General features: G+C 35.9%; 4 protein-coding genes across 6 annotated transcripts; 1 reads left to right on the top strand and 3 right to left on the bottom strand.

Annotated features, from left to right (window-relative positions):
* Positions 1 to 892: 892 nt before the first annotated feature.
* Positions 893 to 1,796, bottom strand: LOC114523040 (testis-expressed protein 49-like). The gene is made up of 3 exons (XM_028543856.1): positions 1,504 to 1,796; positions 1,122 to 1,251; positions 893 to 984 (listed from the first exon to the last, which is right to left on the bottom strand). Exons 1-3 carry the CDS (start codon positions 1,724 to 1,726, stop codon positions 936 to 938), a joined length of 402 nt encoding a protein of 133 aa, XP_028399657.1. The 5' UTR covers positions 1,727 to 1,796; the 3' UTR covers positions 893 to 935.
* LOC114523024 (phosphatidate cytidylyltransferase, mitochondrial-like) lies at positions 1,794 to 2,865 on the top strand. Its single transcript, XM_028543832.1, has one exon. It carries the CDS (start codon positions 1,809 to 1,811, stop codon positions 2,847 to 2,849), a length of 1,041 nt encoding a protein of 346 aa, XP_028399633.1. The 5' UTR covers positions 1,794 to 1,808; the 3' UTR covers positions 2,850 to 2,865.
* A 56-nt stretch (positions 2,866 to 2,921) lies between these two features.
* LOC114522969 (protein white-like) lies at positions 2,922 to 12,758 on the bottom strand. Of its 3 annotated transcripts, none has more exons than XM_028543778.1 (21): positions 12,502 to 12,758; positions 10,521 to 10,765; positions 9,956 to 10,162; positions 9,074 to 9,122; positions 8,454 to 8,640; positions 8,062 to 8,133; positions 7,779 to 7,877; positions 7,327 to 7,493; positions 7,092 to 7,163; positions 6,913 to 7,015; positions 6,573 to 6,641; positions 6,420 to 6,457; positions 6,156 to 6,261; positions 5,811 to 5,942; positions 5,470 to 5,562; positions 5,105 to 5,162; positions 4,757 to 4,834; positions 4,517 to 4,622; positions 4,182 to 4,285; positions 3,891 to 3,961; positions 2,922 to 3,808 (listed from the first exon to the last, which is right to left on the bottom strand). In XM_028543778.1, exons 2-21 carry the CDS (start codon positions 10,753 to 10,755, stop codon positions 3,707 to 3,709), a joined length of 2,148 nt encoding a protein of 715 aa, XP_028399579.1. In that variant the 5' UTR covers positions 10,756 to 10,765; positions 12,502 to 12,758; the 3' UTR covers positions 2,922 to 3,706. The 3 variants fall into 3 exon arrangements, with proteins under 3 accessions (XP_028399579.1, XP_028399573.1, XP_028399564.1); XM_028543772.1 differs by lacking the exon at positions 12,502 to 12,758 and adding an exon at positions 11,356 to 11,744; XM_028543763.1 differs by lacking the exon at positions 12,502 to 12,758 and having other exon boundaries at positions 10,521 to 11,224.
* A 655-nt stretch (positions 12,759 to 13,413) lies between these two features.
* LOC114522995 (ABC transporter ATP-binding protein/permease wht-1-like) lies at positions 13,414 to 20,933 on the bottom strand. The gene is made up of 19 exons (XM_028543788.1): positions 20,146 to 20,933; positions 19,506 to 19,554; positions 18,762 to 18,948; positions 18,355 to 18,426; positions 17,858 to 17,956; positions 17,571 to 17,740; positions 17,404 to 17,475; positions 17,012 to 17,114; positions 16,785 to 16,850; positions 16,517 to 16,551; positions 16,205 to 16,310; positions 15,975 to 16,106; positions 15,736 to 15,828; positions 15,506 to 15,563; positions 15,272 to 15,349; positions 14,957 to 15,062; positions 14,669 to 14,772; positions 14,496 to 14,569; positions 13,414 to 14,179 (listed from the first exon to the last, which is right to left on the bottom strand). The coding sequence occupies exons 1-19, from the start codon at positions 20,468 to 20,470 to the stop codon at positions 14,078 to 14,080; spliced, it is 2,031 nt and encodes a 676-aa protein (XP_028399589.1). The 5' UTR covers positions 20,471 to 20,933; the 3' UTR covers positions 13,414 to 14,077.
* Between the last annotated feature and the right edge of the window lie 883 nt (positions 20,934 to 21,816).

Raw genomic sequence — 21,816 nt, 5'->3', positions numbered from 1 at the left:
GTCTGCGCTGTTATTATATAATTGGTTATTGATCTATTTAATATTTTTCAGCAAACATGCATATAACTGGAAAAACGTTTAATGTCAGAAAAAGATGCATACAGATCTCTGTAAAAGTATCAATACAATATGTATGTTATATACACTGTAACTGAGTTATACAAAAGGTGAATTCATTTTAAATGACACCGCGGAAATTGGTAAAATTTAAAAAGATTCGGCTGCAATTCTCAATACTTAGGCTTCAAACTTGGTGAGAAAAAATATTTCTAAATACTTTGCACAGGCAAAAATTGAATCATCTGAATTAATAACCTTGTTTAAGCCTCAAAATGTGTATGAGTGAGGAGCTGTCAAGAGATTAAAGAATGCGTATTCACAAGAAAAATTGAAATTTTTAATATTAAAGTTATTCAATAGTTTTCTCCTGGATAGCAATAAAGAATTTCACAATTGTGAACCAGTGATCAGATTTTCGGGTTGAAACGTCATATAAAACACCAATTTCTGCGGTGTTTGTTTAAATAGTTTACTCTGGTCGCCAGGCTGTATGAGGTTCATCACTTGTGACTTATGGATTCTAAAGTATTCCTCCATAATTTCATTTTGCTATGCACATAAGTACCTGTCCGGCATGAGGCTCATGTTCCGTAAATAAAGTAAAATAAGAAATGAAAGAAATGTAAAAAAAGAATGTTAAAATATGAAAGTGAAGATCTAAAAGTTTAAAAGTGAAAAGGTATGCCATTACTAACCCAGATATTTAGTTTCAATTAATGTGGTTATTTTGAAATAATTTAGTTTCTTTATCAAATTTCAACTAAGCTATATATACTATACAGAGCAGTTTACAACCACACCCAATCATCATATAATTAGCATTTATCAAGTCCACCTGACCTTGACAAGTAAACTTAATATAATTGTGTCAATGTTTAAAATAGTGTAAATTCTCTGTTTGTTAGAGTCATCTCATCAACAAATCTGAAAAAGTATTCAAACATTTTAGCATCATAAAAACCCCACTTGTGGTCCCTAGTTGAAATGGTAATACCCATGCATGCAAACACTACATGAGAAATTAAACTTTATATATTTCCATTCTTTGTTAAACTCATTACCTTGTCATTTCACTGTGCACACATGAATGTCTTTCTGTTTTAGTCCATGATTCTTTTTCAACTCCATCCTTCATCCACCATCCATATTTCATATTTGTTGTTACTGGTTTGTTATAAATGTCATTTGGCCCTGAAGTGAAATTGAGGTCATAGATTGATTTATTTAATTATAGCCATTATAGTCTGAATTACTGCAATTCAGAAGGTGATTTGTACGCAGAGATGCATGAATAAATCATATTCATTTTACTCCACTTCCACAGTCTAGTGAGTTACGTTGCATGGTATACATGCATCAACACTTACTGACTAAAATGCAAGACAGAAAGACATGATTAAGAGGGCAGACATTATGTGTCAGTAGCAGTTATACAGTTCCTACCATTTGGAGATCGTTGATGCTTTTGTAACATTGTCGTGTATTTTTCATGTGAGCCATTCGCTTCAGAATTTGGCAGCATTGTCTCACCAAACCTGGATGAAACAGCAGAACAAGCAGACGGTCTCTCATTGCTAGGTCCAGTACTGCGTGGCACCGAATTAACGGCCACGGAAGATTTTACTGCATCATCCGCACCAAGCTGAGTTAGATTAAAAAACGACATGATAAATTGGAGGAAAATAAACCGGTGTTTTTGACTTTTGTGGTTATTCTATTCCACTTTGTCTTCTTTGTCTCTTGTTGCTATGGAAACTAAATTCACAACCACTTTCCTTACAAATCGCGGGCGACAATTCAAGATGGTGGTCGAACAGCTTCTTTTTGATTTTCCCGAAGTGGGTCTGGCTTTTGCTTATGGCTCTGGCGTATTTACTCAAAACGATAATGCCAATACAAAAGACAATATGTTGGATGTCGTTTTCGTTGTCGAGGATTCTTTTAAGTGGCACAAATCAAACCTCCGACTTAACAAAAGTCATTACTCGATATTTGCACGTGTTTTTGGGCTTCGAATGATCAATTGCTTTCAAAACGATTTCAGTGCGAACATATATTTTAATACTTTAGTTCCTTGGAATGGACGACTCGTAAAGTATGGAGTCATAAGCAAGCAATATTTGATAGAAGATCTTGTGGACTGGACATCTCTCTATGTTAGTGGACGGCTTCATAAACCAGTGAAATTCTTGAGTGTTTGTCCCACCGATATACAATGTGCCTTGAACAAAAACTTACACCATGCTATACGAACTTCACTTCTTTGTCTTCCAGACCGTTTCTTAGATGAAGAACTTTTCATGCAAATCACAAACTTATCCTATGGAGGGGATTTTCGAATGGTTATTGGTGAAAACAAAAACAAAGTCTCTAATATTGTTAAACCTAACATAGAGCATTTTAGAAAACTATATTATCCATTATTAAATGAATATGATATTAATATTTGTAATAACTTTATACATCAGAATTGTGATGCTGAGAAACGTTTTGAGCTCCTGCAATCACTTCCTAAGAACCTGAAGGGACAAATCATAAAATGGCAGATGCCAGGGCTCAGACTACATCCATTGAAAAGTCCATCCAATGAAATGCAAGATGCAATTTTGTACAGCTTGGCTCACAATAATAAAAAGACTTCAGAATTAGCACTAAGGGGGGCAAGATCAATTGTGAGATATTCAAGCATATCACAAAGTTTGAAAGGAATTATTACAGCAGGGATGTTAAAATCTGTTGTATATTCCAGCAAAAAAGTTGGCAAAATGTTTCGTGGAATGCTTAAGTAATACCATAAACTATATGTAAGAATTTAAATATTACTTGAATACTTGATTAGCAGCTTGAAAATTGTTCAAGTACCAGTTAATATTGTTAGAAGAATGGGATAAATTTTTTGTAAAACACAGCCAAAACAAAATAAACTCAGTATGGGTTTTGACCTTAAAATCATGTAAATGATTTTGTTTTGTGTTTTGAGGGTTGCAGGCCTGTTGGACTCGTAACTTTTCATGTGCCGAACCTAATCAGTTAATGCGCTAAAGTCTTTGTTTAAGTTCACTTGCACTCGATTCGGCGCATAAAAAGTTGGACGTCTGAAGCAGGCCTTACCTACAATTTATTTGGATTCCTGATATGAGCCCTTGAATACCAGGCAACTAGCGCAATTTCGTAACCAAAGCCCGCGATCCCTTCTGAATCATCACGCGCTCTCGTTGGCGCCGCTAAAGACACTATGTGGAAGAGGGAAAGTTGAATAAAATTTTTTTCATCCACGTTTCATCCAATTTGTTTCATCCTAAAGGTTGGTCTCATTCACCAATTGGATCGACTTAATCATGTGAACGAAAAGCGCGCTAATTGTTTATGGCATGCTGAATTCATGTTAAACACGTGACGTGGATATTAGGCAGGGCGGATTCAGCATGACACTCGTGACTCGTCTTAAATCCAAAATTCTTGAGCTGTGAAAGTGACGTTGGTACATACATGTCTGACGAAGTATGTTTGCCCACGTCCTGACGAATAGGTCAATAAATCAGGCCATTAACAAGATACATTCAACTGCCAAGCTATTATGGAAATTGTGACTATCGTCATTCTGTTACTGAACAGATCGCAAATTTCAAGTTTATAGATGCAACATTCAATCCTTTTTTCTTGCTCGAATATATAGCAATGAAAAAGAAATTAGCCTGAAGGCTACGAGTAGAGCAACCATATAATAAATGTTCAGGTAGAAATTCTCCTAAAAATAAAAATAAATTAGGCATGAGAAATCTATGGAAAAGATAACTCATAAAAAATAAAATGGTGCGTAATGCATATACCTCGTGCAACTGATAACGTTCAAGGATCATACTACCCGATGTCAAACAGGTACCATTCTTATTACCACATTCTGGTAAAAAAAATACGGTTATTAAAGGGAAATAATTTTAGCACGAAAATGATGGGCCACACTCTGACAGCTAGGGCTCTCGCAATTTGAATATGCATACTTTTTACTATAGGAGAGGATGTTTTGAATAACCTGAGACAAAGAACATCTGAAAAGAATATATTAAATATTTCTCCCTCCCTCCCCTCAAACTCAAACTTTTCTAAGGAAATTTCCTTACCAATTTTGCCAGGGTATTCATCCCATTGATTAATCATTAAATCCTCAAAGCCATAGTTGAACCATGACAAATAACGCAACCAAATGAAATAATCAGGAACAGTGCTAGGTTAATAAAGAAATTGATTCAGCACATTGGCTATTTCATGTGTAGATGGTGATCAAGATCTAAGTGATGATCAAGTAGTCTTTTATTAACATATTTCATTGTCTTGTCATATTATTTTCGACGTTATTGACACGCAAAATACAAGACCAAACAAAGACAAAACAACACACTTAACGAGATAAACTAAAATGAACCATAAACCATGCACGGTTTTACACGTTTCTTACTCGTTGTTTACAAAGAAACCACCGAAAAGAAGTAGAGGCAACATTACAACTGGACCAAGCGCTGTGGCTGTCTCGACCGATGACGTCATCGTAGAAATGGCATAACCTGCGAAAAAATATATATGTTAACAGTTGCCATACTCTAATCGCCGAGTGAGAAACTATTTTCTTTATTAAGATGATGTTGAAGCTTTGTTACGAAACTTACGGAAAATCAGATTAGGAACTGTTTCTACTAACCATAAGACGCAGCTGTGTTAACGATTAAAACACCAATACCAACACAGACGAAGAAAGCGTCAGCTTCTTCACGCAGCCCTTTTAAAACGGAAGACAAGGACATATCTTTGCATCATACACATCATATTTTAGCAGGTAAATAGATAGATGTTGTAGCAAGTCAGCTATATATTCACTTCGCTACACTGCAACAATTCAGTTCGCCAACGCGTTTTATCAGCCAGACACTGATTCGGTATTTTCCATTTTACCGCTATATATTTATCATTATGCAATATTGTACATAACAGTATATAACAATTTTCTATATTTGTTATTTTTTTACTTTCATAAGCCATAAAAACATACCTGCCATCCAATAACATATAGTAATTAATAAAACAGCAGCGAATGAGAATATAGGAACCTGTGTCCAGGGAAGAAATACACATAATTATTATGGATAATATTCTTTTTTAATAAACGAATTTGTAGCATTATGTATGTGAGCGCGAAAGATCGTTGAATGGGGGCTAATATTAATTTACTCGTGTTGAAGGACCGATGGGTGGATCTCACAATGCCCCTTAGCGGTCTTACAAAAATTCATCCGAGATTACATTAGTGTGTACGTTTGCCTAGCTGGTATTTACTGCACCGAAATTTGTTCTGATACAGATGAGGTTGTATATACTACAATTGTTCATTTTAAGATAAACGTGCCAACATTATACCTCAGCCAACGTCTTGGCCAAATAATACGTGTCAGTGCGATACATTCCATTCTTGTGTTCTCTTAAGAATACAGGAACCTCCACAGGAAAAACCTAAAAAAAGATTCAAGATGATAAACATTCCTGCAGAATATATGGGGTAATATGGCAACAACATGGAGTCGATGTTTTCCATGCAATTTTCAATTCTTGGATGATTGGATTTCTCAAAAATTCATTGATCATGCTGCAACCTTTTTGTTTTGAATTATTTCTATTTACACAACTGCATTGCTGAGTCCTAGTTCTAAATAATATATTCTACGTCTACCTTACGTCTACCTAACAACACTAGTACTTACAAAAATAACGCCTTGTAGACTAGCAAACGAGAGATTAGTGACGATAAAGAACAGCAGCCCTGCAAAATTCTGGATGTTTTCTTGGTTGTATGACAGGCGTAAATATATCAAACCTACGACAACACCAAGTACCTTTAATACAAAAAAAACCTTTGAATATGTTGTTTTATCAAAATATAATGACAATATATAGTACTATACAGGATATTTTATGGCTTTATAGCTTTATAAACTGTCCCTACAGGTTCTCACGGGGCACGCCTATGATATTAATAAAAAATTCAGCGTATAAAATACGAAAGAAGATGAAATAAAACAAACGGACAAAATTTATTCAATTCTTACCAAAGATTGCATGATTCTGATAACGGACACCATTTTATCACGTTTTGCACTTAACATTGCTCGATAAAATAAAACTCGGAATTGTTTAAACCATCCTGCTTGATACCTGAAGAAAAGGCAATAATTATTAATAAATACATGTCATACGAATGAACTGCCATGTTGTTGGCTGGATTCAGCCATAAACACATATATATGCACTAGCTTATAATATATAAACCGTAATGATAGCAAAGCTTTATATAAAAACATATAACAACATACCTACGACCAGAGTTAAGTATTTTTGTTTCAAAGGAATTCTACAAGAAAGTTCGAAATACATTCGAAATAATAATACTAAAGGGGTTCGGGAGAGCCGAATTTACAAATAATTTAGCTGCATCAAAAATATTTGCTATAAATAAATTATCGTACCACACGTTCAGTCGTTGGCTGCTTTTTAACATAACTAGTTTTCCCTTCATCATGTTTGTCACAGAGAAACTACGAAAACAGTCATTTAACATTTATTAAATATTGAAGTATTCACAATAACCAATATAGTTCACTGTGTGTAAGAGCGTGGTAGTCAGACTATCTGCACAACTAATATAGTTGAAGGGTTAGGGAAAAGATGCCAATATATCCAGGCGGGAAAACAGAAAATCCAATCTACAACCATCTATATATAGGTTATTCCACCAGAGCGCTAGGAAACCACCAGTTGCTCTTCCAACAACATTATGAAATCCCACGAGGGTTGTTTTCAACATACCTTAATTCTTTCCTTAGACTCCTCCTCTTTCTCTGGAATAAACGCGAGAATTTGAACAAAATAATCGGCAGGATTGTAGTTTATTGGACATTGATATCCTATCCTAAAAATTATGAAAAAATAGGTTTAAATAGGCTATAAGCATACCTTAAAATTTGTTTTTGTTCAAATTTTGTTACCTTTCAAAGTATGGAACCGCGTCCTCTCTGGAGCCAACGTACGCCAAACGACCATCAGCTAACAAAATTATGCTGGAAAATAAAATTACATGCTAAAAACCAAACAACCCGGATTCTCTTTGTCTATTCACAGAAGTAAAGATCAAACTGCATGTGGGAATATTAGAGAAAGAGTGTTTTGTTCGCTGGTTTTACAAGATTCTTACTTTTACTTTATATAGTGCAAACAGCATACTTATCAAACATTTGGTAGACTTCTGAAGAAGGCTGGTGTATCGTGGCCAAGATAGTCTTTCCTTGCTGTGATAAACTATGAAGTGTTGCAACCACGGTTTGTGCCATGAAAGAGTCAAGTCCAGAGGTTGGTTCATCAACAAATAACAACGGAGGGTCGGTTAATATCTAACAGAGAAGAATTTTTTTAGTTTGGTGTGAAATATCGTCAAAAATAAACGTTGCAATACCTAACCATTCCATGCAAGATCTTATAGTTTAAACCTTTCAATTTTTTACACATGCACTTGCAATTTGTTTCTGCGATTTTAGGTGTCACCGTCTTTCAGGAGTTCAAGCATCTTGCATGTTTAGGTCCATTTTTCTTTCTCAGAACCATCAAACATATAGCTACATCGGGTTGCCGGTTGCGAAATCTATAACGAGTGTAAGATAGACGCAAAGTACGCGAACCTCAGAGGCAAATGAGAGTCTTTTCTTCTCTCCTCCAGAAATACCACGAAGACGTCCCGGTATTCCTATCAACGTATTTGAACATTTTGCCAACCCCAACTAAAAATACACAACGAGACTATAGGTTAAATTTAGGAGTGTTGACTTGCTTGAATATTTTTTACAATATCCAGGGGCAGCGTGGCAGCGTCTACATCCAGTTTAAAAATCATGGACAAAAAACTCAGTTCTCGACGTTTCGACCTCTGGTATATAGTAATATCAAATTAACATTTTGTTAAACCTCGGTAATTGCTTTTTCCACTCTTCTTACTCTTTCGTCTTCTGGAATATATCTGTCCATTCGAAGTAAGGCCTGGGAACAGAACGTTATCGTCCTACAGTTGACGTTTATATATATAAGGCTATGTAACCATTTTGTAAACGCATACACATTGTAGCTAAAAGATATCTACGATTCTTGAATAAAAGGTTTCATATACATATGTCTACGGATACTTTATGGCTTCAGCTTTTTAGGTAGGAGATTAGATTTTGGGTAGCTAAAGTAATCAAAACTAAAACTATAAGGCGATTTTTTTCCTCTCTTACTCATTGAGAACGAGGGAACCTTAAGAACACGGACATTAGATCTGGGTACAAATGAAACGGTTGCGCGATAAAATAATCACTAACTTGAAACATCAGGTGTTCACGAACAGTTAATGTTCCAATAAATAAATCTTCTTGCTGAACATATGCCGACATATTATTGATTTCATCGCTAATTGGGTTGCCATTTATAAACACGGTTCCTGACACTTCGATACTGGATATGTTGCGATGGGATAACACGTTCAATAAAGTTGATTTTCCCGCGCCACTAAATAAAGGTTAAAAACGATTAAGGACTGCAAACATCTGTACTACTGTCAGTATTGCGTCATAAGGCACGAGTCTTACATAAAATTCGAGTCAGCCCTTATCTTAAAACTGCATGTTATGTAACAGATCTGGACCTTTGAAAATGTCCAAGCTGTATGTAATAACATACAGGTGGGAGTTTGTATAAGAGTTTCAAGATAACCAGAGAAGCCTGAGCATGGGGGTGTACTCTTCTTTAAACAGGAGGCAGTTAAAAGTTGGAGAGAGTTGAGAATTATGAAAAATTTGGAAATTGATAAGACTTATAAGAACAGAATCCGATCATAGATTTTAGGATACATCATTTGGGCCTGGGAGCTCCTTCTAAAATTCTGCAACAACTTTAACACGGAAACACACAATTAATATATGATAATTAATGTATACCACACCTGGAACCCATAAGAGCGACAAGCGATCCAGCTTTGATCTCTCCAGCCACTAAACAATAAAAATACATTTAGTCTTATGGAGCGAGGTAGCTTAAATGCTAGAGCAGGGTAGCCTCTTTAAAATAGTTTGTGATTAGACACATTCGCATGAAAAATAATATGAACCTACATGTTTTAAGCAGGAATTTTTTTGTTAGCTCAAAATTAAAAGGCCTTAGAGATCTGTTCATACTTTTTGGTAGTATAGACATGCACAAAAGAAAACTTCTATTGATTAAAGTATACTCTGTACATAGAATATTCCATAACAGTGCACCTAGATTAAAACTGGTTTAATTTCCCAATGCTACAAATGTTTGTATGACAATATTAACTAAAGCTTTTATTTTAGCAGTTAGGAGGTAAGTAGGCTGGAAAGTTTGTCTTATTAGTCTTTTAATACATTCACAAATTGGAAATCTGGAATTCTACTCAGTTCTGCCCCATCCTCACTCCAATTTCCCTTGACCTGTGAAATACCACTTTGCTCTCTATTTGTTCAACAATTAAGACTTGAAATACCACAGTAGCTAATTTCAGATACACTGTTTTAATTATCAATATAAACAAAATCTGCTAAAATGTGTTTCCGTAACTCCATTTTCCCCTAACAGTCTTCTTGGGTGAGATGATATATTGCCACATGCAGTGTGCATGCCAACAATTGAAATTTTCCATAGAAATACTTTTAATGCGACATATGTTGCAACCTTGTTAGAAGGCGCTGCTCTTTGGTTTTTATACAGAAACGTATCTGTATTGTACTGGTTTGAAATTTACTCCTTGCTGGATCATTGTCCAAACTTTGGAAATACCCTTATATTTTCTTAAAGCAGAACCTACCATTCTTCAGAATATGTAAGACGTCTCCTTCATCTTTGTTGCTTCCAACCAGTCCACAACACTTGCCCTGATTTCGGGTAACAAAGACATTGATATCTTCCCAGGACAAGTTGACTGCATCTTGTAACTTGTTGGCAGATCCAGGGTTTGCAATTACATTGTCATATGCAGGCTTCTTTCCGTCAACGCTACTATTGTTAACTTGAACTTAAATAGATAAATTTATTTACCATTCATTAATATAGGGCCGTAGCTACTAGCTAGAAGCTTAATTGAAGGGTGTATATTCATAAATTCATCTTATGCCCGACTGATTTCTTTTGTACGCTATTGTCCGTGCGGTAGATAAACATGAATATATGAATATACACCCCCCAATTAAGCGGTCTAGCTACGGCCCTGAGTGATTCACAATGTCTCTAGATGGTGCACTACAGCACTAGTACTAAATTTATGTCTAGTGGAATTAACTTCGTACAAGGTCTCGTGACTCGTGATGCACGAGAAGCTGGTAAACGTATAAATGTACATGTATTAATTAATCTTTTTTAATCACTATTTATACCTTTAATAGAGGTATTATTCCCGCTGTTAACACCAGTGGAATTCGGGTTATCATTAACAAGTGGCTCTTCGATAGAACGATCCATTTTGTCTTCCATCGTTACAGAGTTTATAATTATGACACCCTGGCCCTGGGCCTGGGTTGGTTCCGTTGGTCTTGTTGCTGTGCCAGCTCCTTCTGGTGACGTTGAATTTTGTGACGTTTGTCTCGTGTATTTGCCTTCTTGCATCTCCATAACGATTTGCCTTGATGATATCAACATTAAAAGAAATTGAACAAAGCCTTAATATATTCAAGAACGCGCAAGATTATAGTAATATACAGCAGGTCCTGCAATATTTCTCATGTCTATCGACTGGTGGTACATGGTGTAATGTTTTTTTATCGATAAGCTTGAGAGACAGATTGAAAAATGTAATTCTCAATTCACCAAGCTGGTCCAAGCTGTAATGTTTATTAAACTCTACCACTTTTACTTATAGTTATGATTTTAAATCTTTCCGGCTAGCCATACGGCTATGGCTATGGCTACGAGCCTACGGCTATAGCGGCTATAGTATAGTATATATAATTGTATAGTATAGTATAGCTAGATTATATATCATCAACGTCTCAACTGTGGGGAATAACTATTGTGGAATTACAGTTATTGTCTAGCTCTTATTTTCATACAAACAGTTAACGTGTGAAAAACACTTCGTCTTTGCTTTCTATAGATAGTTAGCGATCATCACTGATCAGACTTCAGTGGCGGGGATCTAGCGTCAGCCAAGCGATAAATTACTACAACGCAATTATGAATTATATATACTGTAACAATCACTAATTGTGTTACCTTCACGTGACTAAGAGCAAGGCAAGGGAAAAAGCTAGCTGTCTTTAAGGAGTGAAGAATCCAAGATAAGAAATGAACCGACCAGAGGTCAAGAATGAGAAAAACGTCACTGACATTGTGTTTACAACATTATCGTATAGGCTGAACTGAGTTTAATGATAATTGTGGCCGAAGTAACTGGCAGCCCAATAAATACTGTCAACCAGATATTGCAGTGGCGGTTTACAGCCCCCAGTTACACAACACTGGTTCGCATTGTCCGGACATTATGTGACTAAGCCCTATCTGACTCGTAGGAAGGCAACAAGATCGAAAAGTGGTTAAATTTGATGTCGTGATGATCAGAAATCCGGTATCGTATAACTGGGGCTTAAAAGGTCTTTTCATACGATCCAATCACTGACCTGTCTGATTTCAGATCAGTGGATATCTAACTTCATTGGTTTTAATCTAACCAGAGGCAGAGGGCAGCATGGCAGCGTCTTCTAAAATAGATAGACCAAACACTTTTCAACGTTTCGACCTAAGGGCTTCGTCAGGAGAGTTTGTACGAGTTATTATCACAGTAACTCTCCGACAAAGGCCCTCAGGTCGAAACGTCGAGAAGTGTTGTGTCTATTTTAGGCAGCTGTTATGCCACATTTGATGCATTGGCTTTAGTTGTTTTGCTATTTGAGACGTTGCAAGTCAACAGAATATAATAAAACATCAATATAAGGAACACAGAAAAAGTCCTAAGAACGAGGTTCCCATAGTTAGTGATTTGGATCCAGCAAAATTCATGTGTCGTAATTCGTAGCTGATTTTTACAATCCATTGTCGGTGATCAATAAATTTTATATATTAAATGCCTTGGTCGACTAAAGTCAACTTTCTGAATATTGCATATTATTGGGAAGGCTTGGGGACACGTCACCCCTTCTCCCTCCGCACTATACCATGGCAACATGGCGGCAAACCGGCCTCGCTCCAATACCTTATAAACATCACAGGTATTTCTGTGCTAGCTGTCATATAAGATTTCGTCCAGACCAAGAAGTGTAATTGCGACCAACCTAATCAAACTCGCTGGGCGCAAAAACATCTCTTGTTGCCAAATTACTCGGTAATCCGGGGTATAGCCCTGCGCATGTAAACACTGCTTACCTTTATAAGAGTGGACGAAGGCAGACGGTGGTTGAGATTCGCTGACACTGGGAGAATTGAGAAACGAAATGGAATGTCATGTGTGTAACTTACTAGGTGACTGCAATCTAATTGCGATGATCCGTTTGGACTTAGTGCGACGTTATGCTGATGTTTTTCTCAGTCAGTGACTAGCTGGCACTGTCTCTTCATCAGTGCTTAACGAGTTGAATTGTGAGCTCGTGAGTGACAATAACATTCGTAACATACTTTTCATTGTTTCAGCCCTTGAGAGAGTAATTATATACATGTTTCTGCATGGAAGCTAGTCGTTGGGTGCAAGTTTAGGCGGTCTGTTATTCGAAAAAGCTAAATAAAGCTATTGAGACCGAACTGAAAACGTTTGAAATTGCATTGTGTAATCATAAAAGCGGATGAGTAAAATAAAAAGTGTCGAGAAGTGGGGATACATCGCAACATTTCGTCACTGCCATATTAGGGCATTCTTTTGTCCAAGCACTTTGCAAAGATTGAGACAATCTTTGTTTTAACACACACAATTCAGTCATCACGATAAATGTGACAGTGCAAGCACTTTCGTGATACCGTGTTCTTTGTGAAGCTCGCGTCATAATGTAATCCTGCGAGAACTATAATTGGTAACATGCAGGGAAGAAAAGGTTCAAAGCCACAGGAAACTGTGTTACTGATTGCATGCACTCATTGAAATAAAGATAACTTATGTTAATGATTGTACTGCACTTCAATATTAATTTGAATAACAAATCTCATATACACATAAATTAAAGACTGGTATAGTCTCAATTCTTAAACCTTCAATGCACCTTTTGAATATTCTCATATCCTAACTGATTAATGTAAAGTTTTTTCAATTAATTTAACAAATCAAGATATTTCTATTTTTGTGTAAGGAATGATATATATATACACGCACTATCGTTTAATTGCCGGAAACCGGCAATATAAAATTTGATAAGTCTTTCAGATGACTATGCAAAAATCCAGAGATTAACAAAATTGTTATGTATCCTAAAAAGTAACTTCTTCAGTTACAGTTTTTTTACAGTTGTTGGAACATTAATTTTAAACACGCAAAGCAATAACTCAATTGATTCTCACTACAATAATTATCTTCTAAATTGATACAACGCAATGCAATTAATTATATTATTCACTCAAATAAAACGGCACAACGTTGTTCAACAACGGTGGTATTAAAAGCGCGAAATTGTACTTAAAAAATTTAACATTGACGAGGGTAAGCCCTTTCCTTTCTCATCGGTGCGATTTTTTGACTAAGCGATTAATATAATAATTAGAATTTTGCTTCATTGCCATTATTACCTTATTCGTTCACTGATTTTTTCCACTGACGAAAATCTGATATGGTTGTTGGCTACAGACTTCTGTGCATTACCAGCTGGTCGGCTAATAACGCCACACACACACACGTATAGTCCAGAAAGGTGGACTTTAAACTTTAGTATAACTTTAGTGGATAGCGCTTTTCAACCCAACAATAACTTTTAACTGGCCCTAGCCCCAGTCCCAGATAACGTCAATCGCTCTTGAAATGTTACCGTGTTCGACTTGGATTTCGCAACAGGAAAATATACGCCAAGAGCCTGTAGGTAATACAAAGAGCTGCCAGTAACCAAAAGTTTCGCTTGAAATTGTTCTATAAAACAGATGTTTACGATGGTTAAACAGCATTGTAATAACAATAATAATATTTTACATTTAGCTACATTGCGCATGGTCTAAGATGTTTGGGTGGTAATGCTGTAATAAATTTAACGGTTAAGAGTAGTACTACAGGTATTATTTTCGCACTGCATGGAGAGATGCAGCAGAACGTTGGGTTTCTCAGGGGTAGAACTGGCGTTTTAACTTAATAGTGATGAAAGAAAAGGCTGAATCATGCAAACTTTTGTGCATGCGTGATTTGCATTATTTGAACTGCATCAAGATTTGAAAACAGTATAACCAGTTACCTCGTCAAGCTGATAAAAATCTAAGACCTGTTCACCATTTTGTAGACAATGCTTTGAAGTTGTTTTACCACATCCTTGGAGAAAAAAAGCACAATATTGCATTTTGAAATTAGCATATTGTTACAAAAATATTATCGGAATTAATACCATAATATTATCATGCATGTAGTTACCTGTTATCCTATCGACATTTTGCCATTGATTTATCATTAAATTTTCAAAACCAAAATTAAACCAGGAAATATATCGTAACCATTTCAGGCTGTCAGGTATTGTACTATAGCGTAAAAATAAATTGAAGAGCCTTTGAAAAAAAAACTGTCTTGCTGAATGCCGATTTCGGTGGTAATCACTTTGCTAATCACGTGTGCGATAAAGCTCAGAGCTGCACTGAGTACAACAACGGTGGTGTTTAATAAAATATCTAGCTTCCTTCTAGGATATAAAGGTTGTTAACTCACTTGTTCGAGACAAAATATCCCCCAAATATTAGAAGAGGTAAGATAAGAATTGGTCCAGTAGCGATAGCACGTGACAATGAATTTGTTGCAGTGGATACAAAATAACCTGTAAGTTAATTTATAGTACGCATAATTATAATAATGTGTTTCGGTACTCGAAAAATATAGGATGAATAGAAAATAATATATATTCTCAAGAATTACTGTGAAAAAACGTTAAGCGGGGAGGGGGCTGATCATGATTTATATATTTGTGTTATCGCAGACCGTAAAAACAACGAATTTCAAAAGAAACTGAAAGAAAACTAAGCATACCGAACGAAACAGACGTATGACACACCAACAATGCAGTAGCACATGCCAGAAAGAAAGCCTCTGATGTTTCTCTGAGTCCTGAAAGATATTTAATTTTTTATTTGTAGTTTTTTTTTTCTTTCAATGTGATTAAACTAAATGTTCGTAAAGGTGTCTTTTACAGGATTAATGCATGTTCGTTATGTATTAGGGAAAATTTTCAACCAGCAGAGATAATCATCTTTCAGCGTTTACCTGACATCCAGTAGGCAATGGACATCAAAGTTATTGTCAGAATTGAATCAAGAGGTATCTAAAACACGTTTATGCATGAAATGTAAATGTTTTCGGAGTGAACAGTGAACTCCAGCACCAATTGTTACGGTCACATTTTGTAACTTCCATTTCAACAGAAGAATAAAATCCTATAGCGTAAACCTAAGTGAGATGCTTGGTGATTTTAATCTTCAAAACAAAGCACATACCCCGACTAAAGATTTTGCTAGGAAGTACACACTTGTACAGTATATCCCTTTCTCATTCTCTCGTATAAATATATCTCGTTCCAAAGGAAACGTCTAAAATGAAACAATTGGGATGCAACAAAACGGAACAATTAATATGTAGAGGTGCCTTTGATTGTGTTTTCTTGTCTAGAGCTAGAATTACTCTGAGGCTTGTTAACTTGAAATTTCATCACTATGAAGTCATAAATATCACTTACAAAAAGCACTCCTTGAAATGAACAAAACGTTATATTGAGAACAAGAAAAAACAAAAGACCAGAAAAATTCCGAATATCTTCTTGGTCCTCATCAAGTTGAAAATACACTTGACCGGTTATAAATCCAAGAATCTATAAAGCAAGTGAGTTTTAGTTTCTTTATTTAGAACGACGAGTTGGTGAAAACAATGATGGTCTATGTAGTGAAGATTTACTGAAGGTAAACTTACAACTGCTTGAATTGTTCTTAAAAACAAAGCGTTTTTGTCTCGTTTAACTATGATGAAGGAACGCCACAAGACAATTAAAAACTGTGTAAACCGTCCCGCATGAAAGCTATAAAAACAAAATAGACAACGTTAATGTGACAATAAAGTTCCGCGTAACAATCCCCATGCATGCATGCAGCAAGTACTCGGTATATAGCCTGTTTATAGTTTGTGCAACTTTTCTTAATGTACAAGTACTCCTCCTATTCTCTCTTAAATAGCTGATAATCAATAAAAGCAAATCAGGTTTTTTTTCTTTAGTCTCACGCTTACAGGACAGTCTTCTTATCTGGATCATCAAACGATTCCTGAGGTAAAATGTATAAACATCAGTATTTTGGTACTAATTATGCATGCTTGATAAACTATTTAAATATTTTCATGTCATGACAAACGGTATTAACAACTGTTTCTATACACCTTATATATACTCGCTGCGTCAGAGGAATAATGAATTTTACAGCTCTTTTCCTTCCATATTGACTTTCCATATTTGGTAAATTTTGTCATTCCGTATTCTTATGTGATTGTATCTACTTACGATTGGTCCTAAAGCGCTTCGAGCCCTGGGTCGTATTTCAATTTCTCGGTATTTGTCACAAACGTACTGAATGAAATAAAATATATACATGTTACTATAAAAAAATGGGATCTCACTTCTTATATATAAAAGTTAAGCTATATAGTAACCAGAAATTTTAAGATAGCTACCAGAAATTTTAAGAAATGCCTTATTTTTAATCAGATTCTTAATCAGCTCTGATTTACCTTAATTCTCTCCACTGATTGTTCATATTCAGTCGGATTTACTGTGAGCGTTCGGATGAAGAAATCTGCTGGGTTATAATTTTCAGGACATGGAAATCCAATGCTAGAAATAATATCGGGAAAATTGTTAAACAGACAAAATGCATGCATTCAGCTTTATTACTATCTTTTCCTTTATTCTTTTATGTGCATGACGCGATTTTAGGCAGGTTAATTCGGTAAAAACCAATCTTTAAAACGGCAATAGCTATATAATCTCATCAAACCTGTTTCAACACAAAATGGTAAACATCCAGTGAAGAGGAACAAAGAGTGTAACGTGTAAGACGTGCATAGAAGGAGTATAGAAAGATACAATTTTTCCTTTCAACTGTCTTTGCAGACATGATTACCTGCCAAAGTAAGAAACTGCTTCACTGCTTGGTCCTAGGTACGTGATCCGTCCTTCTGCGAGTAGAATAATCCTTAAAAAGTTACAACAGTTTTACCAACGCACGCCGCATGAAATGATGTTTACAGGAAACAAGTTTTGCGTCTTAGCATTAAACGACGGGCATACTTATTGAACAACGCGTAAACGTCAGAGGTTGGTTGATCTAAAGTGCACAAAATAGTGTATCCACTGTTAGCTAATCTTTGAAGAGTATGGACCAACATGTTTGAAGAAAGGGAATCCAAGCCAGTCAGTGGATCGTCAGCGAACAATATAAACTTTTTACTTGAGAGCAGCTAAAACGAGAACAATTTATCTGTTATCACTGCATGTTATTGCACAATTAACTTTTTTAAAGGAATGATTTTACATAGAATGTTAACTACGTTGGAGCTATGCATATGCGTTTTTACCTCAGATGCAATAGACAAACTCTTCGTTATTTCACGTGGCACCCCGTTATGTGAATCTGGAGATCCAATTTGTGCATGCTCCCAATCTTTAAGACCAAACTTATTAATAAAAAATTGTTAGCATTAGTAATATACACGAGAATACGAACGGACTGATCGGCATCATCACCATTGCTACAGGTTTTGAGGGTGGGGCAGACGAGTGATTTTAGCAGAAATTTTTCCGAGTCACGAGAAGTAATTATACCTAATAACTATAGTCGGTGCAAAAAATATTATTGAAACAAAGCAAGATTTATAGTTACGTGACCCTTTTTGTCACTAGTCATTTATATGGGGATAGAAACCCGAGGTCACTTCTGTGGTGATAAACGGTTGGTATACGATTTCTTTTTGTTTTATAGAGTAGTGTAAGATAAGTTACTGAGTTACAGGCTTTAAGGTACACTTTATCGAGTTGTTAACATTTGTATTAACGGAATAAAAATGTAACTTACTTCTTCCATTACAGCTTCTACTCTTGATATTTTATCTTCACGTGATACATCACTTCCCATTCTAAGAAATGCCTGCATGAATAATAAGAAATTCTTTGTTACAGCATGAACAATAAGACAATTGCAAGCAATAATAATAATACGTTTTAGTTCCGGGCGACAAATTGCAATACAAAACCCAGTATCCCAATAGTATCCCATTCCAATGATGATTTGGAATAGGACCACGTGGTAGCGTAACATGCATGCAGTGTGTGATACATGCATGCAGTGTGTGTTACATGCATGCATGCAGTGTGTGATACATGCATGCAAGAGAATGAAAAGGATAAGTTGAGAAAAATAGATAAACACATTTATTCTGACAAATTTCAAGAAAAAGATATTTGATCAGTTTCAAGTCTTACTTGAAAAATTAGATGTTCCCGTACAGTCAGTAATCCTACAAATACGTCATGATCTTCAACATATGCAGATACTTCTCTAATATTAATTCCAACTGGTTCTTCACGAACATACACAGTGCCAGTCACTTCTAACTGCTCGATCCTTCGATGAGCTAATGCATTTAGCAATGTTGTCTTGCCAGCCCCTCTAAATATATTGTTCAGATAAATTAGGATGAAATGTGCTGGGAAACAAAAGATGAAGATAATAGGCGAAGATGAAAATCATAGAATAAGCTAAAAACACGAAAGCGTTTATACAACTTAAAACTTTAGACCTGCGAAATCAAAGATATGTTGATATTGACAAGTGAGAAAAAATATCATAACTGGGAATCTATTTTATCTGCAAGAGAGAAATGCACAGCGTATACTGGGAGTTGAGCTTGTTTTGCTGCAGTTTAAGGCTGGAGAAAGCTAAGAAGACCAGCCGTTAACTTAAAAACCTCTCCACTTGTATAGTGAAAACTTAAAAACCTCTCCACTTGTATAGTTCAACGTATTTCCACGTGAAATTCAACGTATCACATGTCGCATATCAATTATAATAAACGGTTATTGGATCAAAGTCATTGTTTCGGAGAAATTTGTTTGCTTTGATTCGTGAAACCACAAACAGCCTCGCCATGTAGCTAATACCTTCCAGTAAGATTAACATGACAATTACTACCATAACAGAGCACATGATCACGAAAAGCTACTCACCTTGGACCAAGGATGGCAACAAGACTTTTAGAGGGAATCTCACCGTTTACTGCAATGTAAAAAATCTTATCATTGTTCCATTTTTTGGCTCAGTTTGATTCATGAAAAATTAAACTAATTCAGAGTTAAAAATACCTCGGTTAATTATCATTCAGACCTACGTTCTCAATTCGAAAGTACTCCTAACATATACTTAAATCTTAATTGTTCCAATGATATGTTAATCCGGCTAAATATAGTCATAGATAGCAACTCGTGGTTTAAAAAAACTGGGCATTGTAAGCACATGATAACACAGCATGTACAAAACAATATACAAGTTGACTGTTCCCATTTGTATTTAGAGTATCGTACAGCCTTGCTGCCATCACATATTCACTCCTAAAATATAGATTTAAGGCTTATCTGATCGGTATATGCAAAATGCACACGAGAGGTAATATGAACGCCTGAACGGGTCGGATATTTGGTATCATGCAGATCCATTACAATCGGCTTGTATACAAACAGCTGCAATGCCGTTATTCCTGGAACTGAGAGGGTGTTATAGATATAACGGCAGGGAATTTTTTTCAATATTGTAGTTGGACTTACGGTTATTCATTTACTCGATTTGTGCATCAGTGATTATGGTGATTACCTTCGTTTAAAATTTGATTCACGACAAATTCAATATTTCCCCGACCTCGCTTCAAACATCGATCAAAGAGGCCCGTTTGTTTATGTACAAACACATTAATATCTTCCCAACCGAGAACAATTTGGCTTGTTTCAAATGTAGAAGATAAATCAATACTTCTTTTGCTACCATTAAATGTATTTAAACTGCTTTGTTTTCTCAGGCCAGAGTGTGAATGACGTCCATTCTCGTAGCCATCAATATTAGGATTGCTATCGCTTGAGCCATAAGATGGATACATAGGAGTTTCGTAGCCTTCATAATTTAGAAGTTGATTTCTATCCATACTGAAGATTTGCACTAAGTTTATGCCACATTGACATGCAACACTACAATTTACAATCAAATGCACCTTAATGGCTGTAACTGAACAGCGAGTTGTGATATTTTTTTGTGATATGAATTGCAAATATATTTAAGTGGGCAGAATGGTGCACCATGCATTGACCCATGAAATGCCCATCTATATACTAATAGGTTGAGTAAAAAATGACTGATGCCTTTGACACTGAAGTTTAAATTCAAACACCCTTGTCTCCAACACGACGTAGTTAACTATAGCTTTATTATCTCTCTTCCGCATCACAGAATTCCACTCACACAGAACTCCCGAAGGAACAAGATTTATGTTTAGAATTAATGATTCACTTTAGAAAACTTATGTCAATTAAATTGCAGATGCTATGTGGTAAATTTGAATATGAAAAGGCTCATATTTACAGCAAAAGGCTTTTACCCATCCTGTTATATCGCGTTGGTCATATTCGGCAAATTTTCTCCCGGTAAAGAGGGCTCAGTTTTTCAGCGGTCTTCGCATAAAAAATTAAAAGCTTTTCGTTTTACGCCTTGCTCTCAATTTTATGTAAGTTGTCCGCTGACAATATGAGCCTGCACGAGTGGGAGAAACTTAGCTAAGTTGGACCAGCGTGTATCGTCACGACATTAAGTTTTATCCTTTCACACTCGCGTTGACTTTTACAACTTTCCCTATGAGTACATTTTGTTTTATTCTATGTTATTATCATAATTTTAGGCAATTTTAAACAGTTGAACATGATGTCGTGAAGATGTACGATACATCTAACCGGGGGCCTAAAGCGAAGTCCAAACTCCAAGTGCTGCAAGTCCCTGGGTACGAGGTTGCATACGTACCGTAGTTGCTATAGGCTACCGATTTTTGATGCAGCAATATGACAACCTCGGAATTTCTTGCGCGGGGTTTAAAATTATGAAATAGGGTTATGTCGTCTTTAAACATGTGTGCATTACCATGTATATATGCATGACTGTTTTTTGTTTCATATTTACAGTTGTGTTAGTAGCGCAAGTTGTGTGCAATCGAGTATCCTCGGGAAAGCACATTGACCACACCATATTGATTTTATTTCGCGGTCAAACTAGCGAAGGAGGAAAGGTCGCAGATTCGATTTCCACCTGCATCGCATTCCAAGTCAAGTATTTTCAAGCATTTTTCAAGTATATTTGGCCTAATGAAACCCAGGATGAAAGTATAACGAAAAAAAACACATTTGGGCGTTCTTGCAAACATGCAGATTTCAGTTCAGCGTCTAATGATAATTTTAGTTAAGCTGTATGAAGGGAAACTTTCAGGTCAATCGCCGTTTAAATTAC

Source organism: Dendronephthya gigantea, unplaced genomic scaffold, assembly GCF_004324835.1.
Source record: "Dendronephthya gigantea isolate DGI-Jeju-01 unplaced genomic scaffold, DenGig_1.0 000000F, whole genome shotgun sequence".
Taxonomy (NCBI): Eukaryota; Metazoa; Cnidaria; class Anthozoa; order Malacalcyonacea; family Nephtheidae; genus Dendronephthya; species Dendronephthya gigantea.
The sequence above is the reverse complement of the archived record's forward strand: the minus strand, read 5'-3'. Positions and strand labels throughout refer to the sequence as shown.